This window comes from Aedes aegypti, chromosome 2 (genome assembly GCF_002204515.2).
Source record: "Aedes aegypti strain LVP_AGWG chromosome 2, AaegL5.0 Primary Assembly, whole genome shotgun sequence".
NCBI classification, from domain to species: domain Eukaryota; kingdom Metazoa; phylum Arthropoda; class Insecta; order Diptera; family Culicidae; genus Aedes; species Aedes aegypti.
Window position 1 is genome coordinate 262,584,278 of NC_035108.1, and position 12,970 is coordinate 262,597,247.

General features: G+C 37.3%; 2 protein-coding genes across 4 annotated transcripts in view; one reads left to right on the forward strand and one right to left on the reverse strand.

Moving 5' to 3' along the window:
- Positions 1–12,970, forward strand: part of LOC5570907 (phosphoglucomutase-2) — a 300,316-nt gene that overhangs the window by 164,077 nt on the left and 123,269 nt on the right. The gene's annotated exons all lie outside the window — the stretch shown is intronic.
- The window catches only part of LOC5570908 (START domain-containing protein 10), a 107,764-nt gene that overhangs the window by 17,312 nt on the left and 77,482 nt on the right, over positions 1–12,970 (reverse strand). For all 3 annotated transcript variants that reach the window (XM_001653335.2, XM_021844948.1, XM_021844947.1), the window contains exons 3-4: positions 1,383–1,521; positions 1,052–1,322 (exon numbers count right to left, since the gene is read on the reverse strand). In XM_001653335.2, coding sequence (XP_001653385.1) covers positions 1,052–1,322; positions 1,383–1,521 — 410 coding nt within the window. The remainder of the gene's footprint in view (positions 1–1,051; positions 1,323–1,382; positions 1,522–12,970) is intronic.

Below are 12,970 nucleotides of genomic sequence, written 5' to 3' on the forward strand. Positions count from 1 at the left end.
CTTTGCCTTTCGAATGCGACTTAGAGAGTTTCAATTGGACGTGTAATCACAGAGATATGGACAGAACACTTTTGTATGTTTTTTAGGGGGTGAACCCAAACTTATGCACGGGAGTGTATATTCATTTGAATTTACATGAGCTGTAACAACACACGAATTTGATTTATTTTTACAGTAGACTTCAGTTTACATCACATTGAAAATTAAAAAAAAAATTCTGTGTTCTTCGAGAAAATTATGCCTTTTTGCAAGTAACAAATAACACTACAGTCAACTCCCCACATCTCGATGTTATCCATCTCGATATCTCTCCTTATGTCGATGATTTCCTCGGTCCCTTCATTCTGCATATACATTTTCTCTCCATATCTCGATATCTCCATATATCGAAGTGGTTTTGTTGATTTTTCGTTCCCGATTTTCTCTCCGTATGTCGATAAGCACTTTATCAAAGTGATTAAAAAACATCGAGGAGCATCAAATGACGTCTGCTTGTTTACTGTTATTCCTATTTTCCTAACAACAGATTGGTTTTTAATCTAGCATTTATTAAAAATATGTTCTATGTCTCGATCTCTTTCTATTTCTGATGGTTACTTGGCTGGTTTACTAATTAATAATGATGCATCGTTGGGGAATATTTTGAAACATGGGAATATCCCTTCCAAAATAGCTCAAAATCTTCAAATCACGACAACTTTCGATTCCCTCTTTAGAAGTATTTCAAATTCACGGAGAAGATGCTTGAATACTATATCTTTCGAATGGTAGGTGCCAAATTCTTGGAAGTTTTTTGTGTTAATAACGGTTTCTAGCACACCGTTACTGAAATTCCCTTATAAGTTTCACCAATTACTTGGAATCGCAAAAGTTAAGCAATTACATATCAGATGACATGAAGCTTAATAATCGGTACAACATGTATGTTACTTGGCAGTCGCTTCATTGATTATTGCAGCATCCTAAAAAGTTTAGAATCTTATTATGCATACTGAGATTTTCTCAGTATGTTGCACTAATCGATGAACCGATTCCGACCAAAGATACTCACGTCTTCTATCGATATTCTCGGGCCGTTGATTTCCTCCGGGAATCGCCACGGCTTCCGCAAATGCGGTTGGGTTTGCTTCCAGCTGATGTAACCCAAGGCTGCCTTCTTCAGATCTTTGACCATTCGAGGGCCCAGGGTGTGTGTTACTTTGTTCACTAGCCACGGTGGAAGCGTCCCCTGGGGATCACAGTGCGCCACGTACTTAAGTATGCATCCAGTCTTTGAGTTTTCGTTGGTTCTCAGTACGAACCCAGTGATGTAGGACATTGCCCTGCAAAAAATAGGGAAACGATTAGTTGGCTAGGGAAATTGTTTTTAACTCAATAAATACCTAACGTATCCTTTTTTAGGAGGATATTTTTTATGCGGGACCGAACGGGATAGAAGCATTTGCTCTCCAAGGGGGCCTGTATCTAGCCAAGACCTCTGTAGTACGAAATCTCTAGGTTTCAGCGGGGGTGGGCATGACACTGTAAATTGAAAAAAGGAAGAAAGTGATAATTTGAAAGTGTAATAAAATCTGGTTCATCAATAAAAAATCTCATCAACTAAAGGAAACCATTTTTTGTGTCTACGAGTTGCCCTTGAATGACAGCAAAACAGACAGCCCGCAGCGATTGATGCTGAGAAATGATTTCGAATTTCTCGGGATAAAAGGTGACATAAATTGATCGTATTACTTGGTTCTCTTGGGCACCTGTGGCATTTTCGTTCGTTACGTTAGACTGGTCCATATTTCACAAATATTGCTGATATTCAACTTTCAGTTGGTGAGATGGCGAAGAAAAATAATAAATTGAACAATGATGGCCCTTCCTTAGTTGGGTGGCTAGAGTCCGCGGCTACAAAGCAAAGCCATGATGAAGGTGTCTGGGTCCCATTCCCGGTCGGTCCAGGATCTTATCGTAATGGAAATTTCCTTGACTTCCCTGGGCATAGACTAGAGTATTATCGAACCTGCCACACGATATACGAATGCGAAAATGGCAACTTTGGCAAAGAGAGCTTTCAGTTAATAACTGTGGGAGTGCTCATAAGAACACTCAGCAGAGAAGCAGGCTCTATCCCAGTGGGGCCGTAATGCCAATAATAATAAGAAGAAATACTACAGTAAAATAAATGTCCAAAATTAATTTTCTGAATATAATGCTGCACCAGTCTACTTGTAAACTCCATTAGCTTCGAGCCGTGTGGTTCAACGCTCATATTGCCCTTTCCAAGCAACGGGTTACAGCAAATAAAAGCCTACCTACAAACTCTACCAGCATCGACGGTGAATTTTTAAATTGAATATGCAATAAGCGCAGCGCAGTCGTTATATCGCAGGAAGAAGGAAGAGTTACTGCATAGCAAAAAGGAGGAAGTCAGACACGTTGCTAGTATAGATAGGTATGCATGCTTTATATTCGCGAAGAATTAATAGGAAATATGCCTGAATGGAGCATTCTGTATGAATTGTATTTTTATCGACTACTACAAATATGGATGCGAGGTAGAAAGTAGTGAAAATGGTTAGATTAAAAGAAAAACATATTAGCGAACTTGGGCATTTCAAAACGGATTCCATCAGAAGTTTCTCTTTATATTCCTCTGTGAGTTCCTTCAGAGTTTGCTAGAGCAACTCATTTAAATGTTTCTTACGAAATCCTACTGCTACGAATATTCTGCTATTTTAAAGATCGTCTCCTATATCCATATTTTAAAAAATGCGTCAAGATAAACTTCTGGTAGATTTTTTAGAGTCCAACTAAAAATACAACTTATACCATAAATCTAACCTGAAGTCATTCAATGATTCTGGCGAGCGAACCACTTTTATTTTATTTTATTTGGTATTCCTCCAAATGCTTCCGTTGAGATTTTTTCAGGAATTATCAGGAATGATGTAAGAAATATTCCGATTGTTTTAAGGCAATTCTCAGTGATATCACCAAGAGTTGTGTTTCATCCTTCGACCTTGACGCTTGCTCCTGCCGTGGCCGGCGATGAGGACAGGATCAAATATGTCGCGCGTCGATCGAGTAAAGTGAAAAAGTGCCGCTTTCGATTAGTTCTTTTTGATCTTCCGACATTGACGCTTGCTCCTGGGGAGTGCGTCAAGAAAGCCCCTGCAGTCGTCAGTTGTTTTCCCTCACGGGTTGCGCGCCTATTGTCTCTGAGTGCTTTTATATAGCTAAGCAAACGAGTGACGCTGAAAGAGGATTGTTGCTGTTCAAGGATGACGGATCAATTGGTGAGCTCGTTTCATGCTATTGTTTTTAATCTATAAAATATGTATGACTGCACCTTTAATCGTTAAAACGGTGAGATGTAAATATGATTTTTCAAAAAAATATGAATGGTTCGTCACTGTGAGTGTCGACATAAACTCTGATTCACAAATTATTTCTGCCTAATTTTTTTTTATTAAAAACACCTTCTTCTTTTTACCTTTATTTTTGTAATTAAAAAAAAAACTTTGAATGGTTCGACACTTCAAGTGTAGACTTCCAAAAGGTTCACTTTATTCAACAAACTTTGAAAGGTTCGTCACCTCAAGTGTCGGCATATTTTTTCTCTACATAGATATTGTTCATATCAAATGAAAATATTATATTTACATATAAGCATGTTTATATCTCACAAATAATTATTTATCATGGTCTAATCGCTTATCAAAGTGAATCCTGTGACCCAACGATCCTTCCCATTAACAAACATCCCTCCCAGTAACCTTTGTGGAGATGCAGAGGCAAACACGGTCTCAAAAAAACAAAGATTACACACTAACAGTCCTTCCCCCAATCCCACCTGACTGTAAGGACGTGGCCGGCGCCGTTATTGACCATCTATAAATAGAGGCACTGAATTATGCACACTGAAGAAGATTATGGCCAATCCCAGCCGAACTTCTAGTTGATTCTTTGTGCATTTTCACTGACTTCGGTCAATCACGGAATAGCAACCATTGATATGTGCAGTCAGTCTAAGCTAAGCTAATTCTCAGTGATATCACCAAGTTTTTTTTTTGCTCAGGAATACTCGGATCGTAGCCGTATCTCTGCATCCTCGGTTCTGCCACAGGCTCGCCAAATCGATCTGCTTATCTTGCTCGCTGCGATGATCTTAAACTCTTAATTCGTTTTAAAAAACGTGAGGAGAAGGCAATTTCAACGCACTCGCGATCCTGCTATGAAAATTATATGGCAGGATTTGCTGAATGAAATCAAGAAAAGTTTTTCACAATTAAGAAACAAAAATTTTGAAAATAAAACTTCTCAATTTGACCCTGGCTCTAAGCCCTTTTGGAAATCATGTAAAATTTTGAAAAAATCTTAGGAGCCAATACCGGCATTGAAAGAGGAAAACAAATTATTACTAACCAATTGTGGAAAAGCTCAAAAACATGCTATGCAGTTTGAAAGCGCACACAATTTTAATTTAGGACTTACTGATTCAATTGAAAATCAAGTTACTCAGGATTTCGAAAATATTCTCAATCAAGAGAAGGTTTTCGAAAATTCCTGGAAGACTGAATTGGATGAAGTGAAAACTATTATCAAAAAATTCAAAAATATGAAAGCTCCTGGCGATGATGGAATTTTCTACATCCTCATCAAGAAACTTCCAGAAAGTGAATTATCGTTGTTAGTTGATATATTTAACAAATGTTTTCAGTTGCCATGTTTTCCTGACAAATGGAAAAACGCTAAGGTTGCACCAATTTTAAAACCAGACAAAAATCCTGCATAAGCTTCTAGCTATCGTCCAATCAGTTTGCTTTCCTCCATCAGTAAACTTTTTGAGAAGGTAATTTTGGTCCACATCAACGAAAATTCAATTTTTGCCAATGAACAGTTCGGATTCCGCCATGGACAATCGACCACTTTTACGTGTAACAAATTTGATCAGTTGCAATAAATCTGAAGGCTATTCTACTGGTCTTGCTCTTCTATACATAGAAAAAACATTCGACAGTGTTTCGCATGAAGCATTGATCGTAAAATGAAAAAACTTTAATTTTCCAACATAGAATAATTCAAAGTTATCTGTCAAATCGTACACTTCAGGTTAATTACACTGCGGAAAAAGTTTTTGTCTCAAGCACCAAAATACTGCTATTTACTAAATTAAGATTTGCTGAATCCATTACCGTTTTCAAAAATATCGTAGCACGTCTAGTTTTTTAGATATTCACTGTTGAAAATGCAGATTTCGACTATTTCAGCCAACTTGCATGCAAGTTTTCCAGCTTGTACGGCAATTAATTCGCTTAATTTGTCACAGAATTCAAACTACATGTGTATAACAACTATTATCAACAAAGTTGATAATATTTTCGATGGTCAAAAGTTTTTTTTGACGATTATGAAAAGTATTGTATTTTGCCATATAAGAGAAATAAAGAATTTTGTGTGGAGACTGCAAGTATGGTGAAAAAAAAACGATTTAATCTAAATTTAATCGTTCAATTTCAACCAAATTATATCTAAAATTTAAGTTAAAGTCGTATTTTGCATGCTTCGGGGATAAGATCTCAAAACAGATTGATATATCATACTTTAAATTTGATGTAAACATCAATAAAACCAGTGTTTTATGCAACTTTGGCGACCTGTAGCTAAAAATTGTGATGTGCTGGAACATTTCTGAGAACGGCATCAGATTCAGCAACCCCAAATCTATTTGAGACACATAAAGCCTGTCCACGATAAATTTCGGACACGGATGGCGGGTGTACCACAGAAAGTTCGAGAATTTTACAGAAAGAAGGATTAACATCCTTGTCAACTGTTTATTTTGTAGATATAACTCTTTTATTCTAAAATAAACAATTGTTTTTGTTCAATTATGAGTAACTTTTTTTTGCTGCCATTATGTGGGTGTCCGAAATTTAACGTGGACAGGCTTTAATTTGATTTTTGAGACACGCAAAAATGTACTTTTTGTTGCGCTGTGTTATCAGAAGTCCAGATCTGAAAGACTTCCTGTAAGAGCTGGTGTTCCTCAAGGCAGCATTTTGGGACCAATATTATACAATATTTTCACATCTGACTTACCTGAGTTACCTCAGGCGATTGCTCTGGTCAATCATGGAGTAGCAACTACGAATTGTAGAATCTTACGGTCATTTATGCTCATGCTCATGACTTACCTGAGTTACCTCAGGGATATCAAAAATATTTGTTTGCGGATGACACAGGCCTCTCTGCAAATGGACGAAGCCTGCGTGTCATCTGTAGTAGATTGCAAAAAAAGTTTGGATTTTTTTTTTCATACCTGCAAAAATGAATGATTTCTCCTTCTTCTTCTTTCTGGCGTTACGTCCCCACTGGGACAGAGCCTGCTTCTCAGCTTAGTGTTCTTATGAGCACTTCCATAGTTATTAACTGAGAGCTTACTATGCCAATGACCATTTTTGCATGTGTATATCGTGTGGCAGGTACGAAGTTACTCTATGCCCTGGGAAGTCGAGAAGATTTCCAACCCGAAAAAGTCCTCGACCGGTGGGATTCGAACCCACGACCTTCAGATTGGTCTTGCTGAATAGCTGCGCGTTTACCGCTACAGCTATCTGGGCCCCTTGAATGATTTCTCCTAATGCTTCTAAAACTCAACTAATAATATTCTCACACTAGTGGTCCCGGCAAACTTCGTCTTGCCATCAAGTAGGCTGTTGAAAGCCGTTATGAATCGTCCCATACAAAATGACAGTTTCGTTCACTCTCGTTTTTCCGACTTTCCCGGTGAATATCCTGGAACTTTTATACACACAAACACGTCGGAATCCTTGACGAACAAAATGGAGAAAGAATCATCCAAACCCGTTGACCCGTTCGTAAGCCATTTCGTGACATACAAACATCACTCCATTTTTATTGGAACCAAGAAGAATAACCAAAGATAAACCAAAAGCTCTTTATTTGAAACCTTCAAGTAGACATGTTGTCACGTTTAGAGGGGTTCCAATAAATTGGTTAGATGAAGTCAACTAGGGCGCACAATGAGGGCACCCAACCAAATGTAAGAAATATGTAAAATGTCTCTATCCCCTTATTAATAGAGAATCAAAACTTTGTCTTAAGAACAAGCTTTTAATATTCAAACTATTTTTTAGGCCAGCCATGTTGTATGCTGTAGCAATATGGACTAGCTGTTGTAATACCAGGAAGAAAGCTCTGCAGAGGATTCAAAATAAAATTTTGAAAATGATTCTGAAGCTTCCTTCCTGGTATAGTACCAATGAGTTACATAGAATATGCAATGTTGAAACATTGGAACAAAAGTCAAATAAAATTATTAATAATTTCAGGGTAAAATCGTTACAATCTTCTATTGCCACAATTAATGCGTTATATATTTAAGTTAAGTAAACAGAAAGCTTTTTTCCAGGGGAATCAACTCACCTGTAAAAAATCTGAAATGCTGTGGCAAATGAAATGTAATATCTTGTCAACAAAATGTTAATAAAATCATAAACTTTTTTTTTATCAAATTAGGATGATAGTGTTGTCTAACACAGAACACCTAGATATAAGAAATGAATGTAATGTTTGGAATGATACTAATAAAGAAATTGAAAAAAAAAAACAACATGTGGGCAACACCTGTTTTACATCCAAAACCTGAACGCAGGCCGTATAAAACCTTGCCGAAAGCCGCATTTTGGTTTTTCTTATATTGATATATGATAAAAAAAACCTTAGGGAGTGTGCTTCCGACAGCCCAAGCGAGTGAGTTCAGTTTGTGCGTCGCCGGAATGATTTTTTTTTTCTCGGCAGTGTTTTAGAAAGCGATTCGTTTTCGGGTCGCCGGGTGTTTGCTGTTGGTTTCGCGCGTTTTGCTGGGCAGTGCTTCGAAAACCCTAAGCAAGACGGTTCGTTTCGGGACGCCGAGGAGTTTTGCTGCTCGCGCTGTGTGAGTGCGAAAATATATTCGTGTTCAATCGAGAACGGATTACCAACTGGTGAGCTCGTTTCATGCTTATGATAACACATTTTTACAAGAAAGCAAAACTTTTATGTAATATTCGAAAAACTTTTGTATGGTTTGTCATCTCATCCCAAGAAACACAGTTTGTTTCAACTCAAGAATAAACGTATCTCTTGAAACTAATCGGAGTTGAAAGTGACTTACAATTGCTCTGAATAGCAACCCAAAAGGCGCAAGAGCCGGAGCCTGTTTGCAACATATTTATGTTGTAGAGAAAATGCATATGTCACTCATTTTTAAGGAGTTGGACATCGTCCAAGAGATGGGCAACATCGAGCCTGAAACCGGTCGACGAAAAAGGTAAATGTTTAAATCTTCTATATGTTTGTAAGAACAATAAGTGTTGTGTCCAGTCTCGTGTCGCGTCTTGTGAGTGAAAATGCATGTGTGTTCAAAATACTTAAGAGGAAAAAATGAAAACAAAAATATAAACGCGAGTCGAACTCCCGACTTCTAGATCATAAATATTCTCCTTTACTCATTACCCCACCAGCTCTTCGAAAAACTGCCTCACCAAAGCACTATATAAGCGACCACATTGCTTTGTTGCTTATTACTTTACTGCACCCTTCGGAATACAAGTTCATTACTGGCAAAATATGAACACGCCCCACAGAGCTAAAGTTTATATTGATACTTTCGCGCAACATATGAGAAACACCATGTAAACAAACAAACTGTTGCTAGAACATGTTTTCGTTGTTACATGATACGTGAGGTGCAATTCAACTATACTGCAACTTGATTGAAACAAATAAACTTTTAGCTGTCAAACACGTAGTTTAGTGCAACTTTCACGCAACTGGGATCAATCTTTTTGAGTTGGAGCTTGCATGCAATGAAGTTATGTTGCGGATGCTCTAAATGAAAGTGTATTGAAACATAACATTAAAATTGGCATTTTTGGAGAAGTTGCAACAGTTTGTTTCACAAGTTACAGAACACATCTTGATAAACTTGACTTCATTGATGCTTGCAGAGGACATTCGCAACAAATCTCGCCGTTTCAGTAATGTTAGACGTCACACAAGGGATGAAATGCAAGTTCATTGGAACGACGATGAAACCTTTTGATCTTTTACTTAACATGCAACGGAACTAGAACTAGGTAAGTTACAGATGCTTTTATTGATACATGTTTGAAACCATTTTTCGGAAGCATTTCTTTGCAAGATGTTTCGTGTGCTACTTGGGATTACAAGTGTCGGCATCAAGATACATATATTTTTCTCTTTTTGACATAACTAAAAATATCTTTTGAATTATTCGACATTATGAATGTTGACGTATTTAAAAAGAGTTCTGTTTGATCTTTCGACCTTGACACTTGCTTTTGCCGGGGCGAGCGACGAGGGCAGGATCAAACATGTCGCGCGTCGGTCTCGTAAGTGAAAAAGTGGCGTGATCGGTGAGTTCGGTTGAAGAAAGTGAAAAAGTGCCGCGATCGGTTAGTTCTGTTTGATCTTTCGATCTTGACACTTGCTTTTGCCGGGGCGAGCGACGAGGGCAGGATCAAACATGTCGCGCGTTGGTCTAGTAAGTGAAAAAGTGGCGTGATCGGTGAGTTCGGTTGGAGTAACTGAAAAAGTGCCGCGATCGGTTAGTTCTGTTTGATCCTTCGACCTTGACGCTTGCTCCTGGGCAGTGCGTCAAGAAAGCCCGAACAGTTTTTTTTTTATTCTGTTTGGGTCGTGCGCTTATTTTTTTTCCTGAGTGCTTTTTTATAGCCGAGCAAACGAGTGAAGCCGAAAGTGGATTGTGGCTGCTCAGTCAAGGATAACGGATCAATTGGTGAGCTCGTTTCATGCTACTATTTCTAATCTATAAAATATGTATGACTGCACATTCAATCGTTACAATGGTGGGATGTAAATATGATTTTTCAACAAACTATGGATGGTTCGTCACTGTGAGTGTCGACACAAACTCTGATTCATGATTTATTTATGTTTAACATTTTTTTTTCTTTTTTTTTCAGAACACCTCTTATATACCTTTATTTTTGTAATTAAAAAAACTTTGGTTCGACACTACAAGTGTAGACTTGCGAAAGGTTCACTTTATTCAACAAACTTTAGATGGTTCGCCACTGTAAGTGTCGGCATAAGAATAAGAGTGTTCTATGATGTCCCAACCAATCGAGTTTTTTGTTTCTTTCAAATGAGTAAAATATAATAACACATGCTTTCGTCCTGACAGCTGTAGGAATGTTACATTTAGGTATTTGTTCAACAAACTTTGAATGGTTCGTCACCTCAAGTGTCGGCATAATTTTCCTCTACATAGAAATTGTTCATATCAAATGAAAATATTATATTTACGTATAAGCATGTATATATCTCACAAATCATTCTTTATCATGGTCTAATCGCTTATCAAAGTGAATCCTATGACCCAACGATCCTCCCCATTAACAAACATCCCTCCCAGTAACCTTTGTGGAGATGCAGAGGCAAACACGGTCTCCAAATAGCAAAGGTTACACACTAACATTCCTTCCCCCAATCCCACCTGACTGCAAGGACGTGGCCGGCGCCATTATTGACCCTGTATAAATAGAGGCACTGAATTATGCACACTGAAGAAGATTATGGCCAATCCCAGCCGAACTTCTAGTTGATTCTTTGTGCATTTTCACTGACTTCGGTCAATCACGGAATAGCAACCATTGATATGTGTAGTCAGTCTAAGCTAAGCTAAGCTAAGCTAAGCTAAGCTATTATGAATGTTGACGTATTTAAAAATAAAACTTCTACCTTCTACCAAAAACTTTTCATCTCGAGACAAACATGCACAGGAATACTCATATGTAATTTTCAAACAAACTATGTATGGTTCGTCACTACAAGTGTCGGCATAATTCCTTTTTCATATAATTTAAAATATATACATATATTTTTCTGTTTTCGCCATTAATAAAAACATCTTTTGAATGGTTTGACATTGCAGATGTTGACGTATTTTTTAAATCTTCTACCAAAAACTTCTCGAGGCAAAAATACAAAACTAGCTTTAAGTATTAGTCGTATTTTTCCCCCTTGTCCATGGATCGCAACAGCGACCAAAGGTGACTCCCAGATCTTTTCCTCTCTCACTAATAAACACCCTTCCCGTGGTGATTGTGGAGATGCAGAGGTATTCTCGGTCTCTAGAAGCAACAATAATTACACCCTAACATTCCTTCCCCATCCCAACTGACTGTAAGGACTTGGCCGGCGCCGTTATTGATCAATAATATTATATCTGCTAAAATTACACTTCGAGATTAAGCGGAAACTCCCATACCTTATTCATTTGGATCCTAGTGCAATTCTTACCAGTTCCGATCACGGAGTAGCAACCATTGCACATTGGTCCCAAAGCCATATCTAGGAAGACAAAAACAATTGCGCCTAAACCGTCAATTTTAGATATATGGTGTCTTCGGCAAAGTTTCTCCATATTATACAGACATTTTTTTCAGAGATATGAAATTAGGGTGGCCCACATGGTTTACGAGATCAGCACATAAACTTTTTTGCTGACACATTTAGGACTACACAATGTTCTACAATGTTTTAAAACAACCGATTTGGAGCAACTTTGCCGAAGAACCCAAATTTCTATCTCTTATGGTTCGCGAGTTATGATTATTTTTAACAAAAAAGTTAGGGTGGTATTGAAAAATCAGTTTTTTCTTGATAACTTTTCATACGATAATTTCTCGCAAAAACTTTGTTCCGAGCACTTTTAGAACTTTTGATTGCGCAACTGTTTGCCGAAGAAACTACTGTTCCATCTCTTATGGTTACAGAGTTATAAGAATTTTTCTTCGAAAAAATGGTTGTTTTCAAATGCCGATATCTCCAAAAGGCGCAAACGGATTTTCAATCTTTTGTCGGCATTAGAAAGATTATCTCTTTCTCTGGTTATGGTGAAAAAAATGTGAGGACGTTTTTTGTTTGAAAAGATTGACAAAGTTTTGAAAATAATATGTTTTTTAACCGAAAATTGTCCATAACTTGAAAAATATTCGAGATAGCTCTTCGGTGCCTTCAGCCCTGAAAGTGCTTCATACAAATCATTCATAAAAAATCAACCCTTTAAGATATATTCACCATAAACTGAATTATTATTTGCTGAAGCAGTTTTCAAGTGATCAAGGCCCACCTTCTGGTTCGTTACCTTAGACAGATATTTGGGATTTATATCTGGCTCTTGTTCAAGATTCATGCATTCTTCAACACGCGAATGCTGCCCTGACTTATTCGTAGAATAATTGCAGATACTTCTATATTTCTATGGGAGGATATCACGGGAAGTAAGGTTTTGGTAATTTGAAGGAATTCTTCAAAGTATACGTTTTGTTATCGTTTAGGGATGATAATATAATAAACGGGACCGGTATTGAACGCATGACCTTCTGCTTAGTAAGCCGAAGCGGTAGCAATTTATAACCAACCACGGCATAGATTAGCTGGACAAACAATATGTCGCGTGAAATAATAAGACTTCGTTTATGGATTAATGTTCCATGGGTCACTGTTAAAACTGCAACTCAATTTCCCTAACTCCTTAGATTTCGCTTATTGTGATCGATCTTATTTCATTACATATATATTCAATTTTAAATGACTTTACATACAGTTATTCCGGTTGTTCCAGCAAATATCTCTTTTTTCGCTTTCTTTATGATATAAAATTCGGTTTATGGTGAATATATCTTAAAGCGATAATTTTTCATGAATACTTTGTATGAAGGACTTTCAGAACTTTCAATTATGCACATTTTTGCTGAAGGCACCAAAGAGCTATCTCGAATATTTTTCAAGTTATGGACAATTTTCGGTTAAGAAACATATTATTTTCAAAATTTTGTCAATCTTTTCAAACAAAAAAACGTCATCACAGTTTTTTTCACCATAAACAGTGAAGGAGATAATCTTTCTAATGCCGATAAAAGATTGA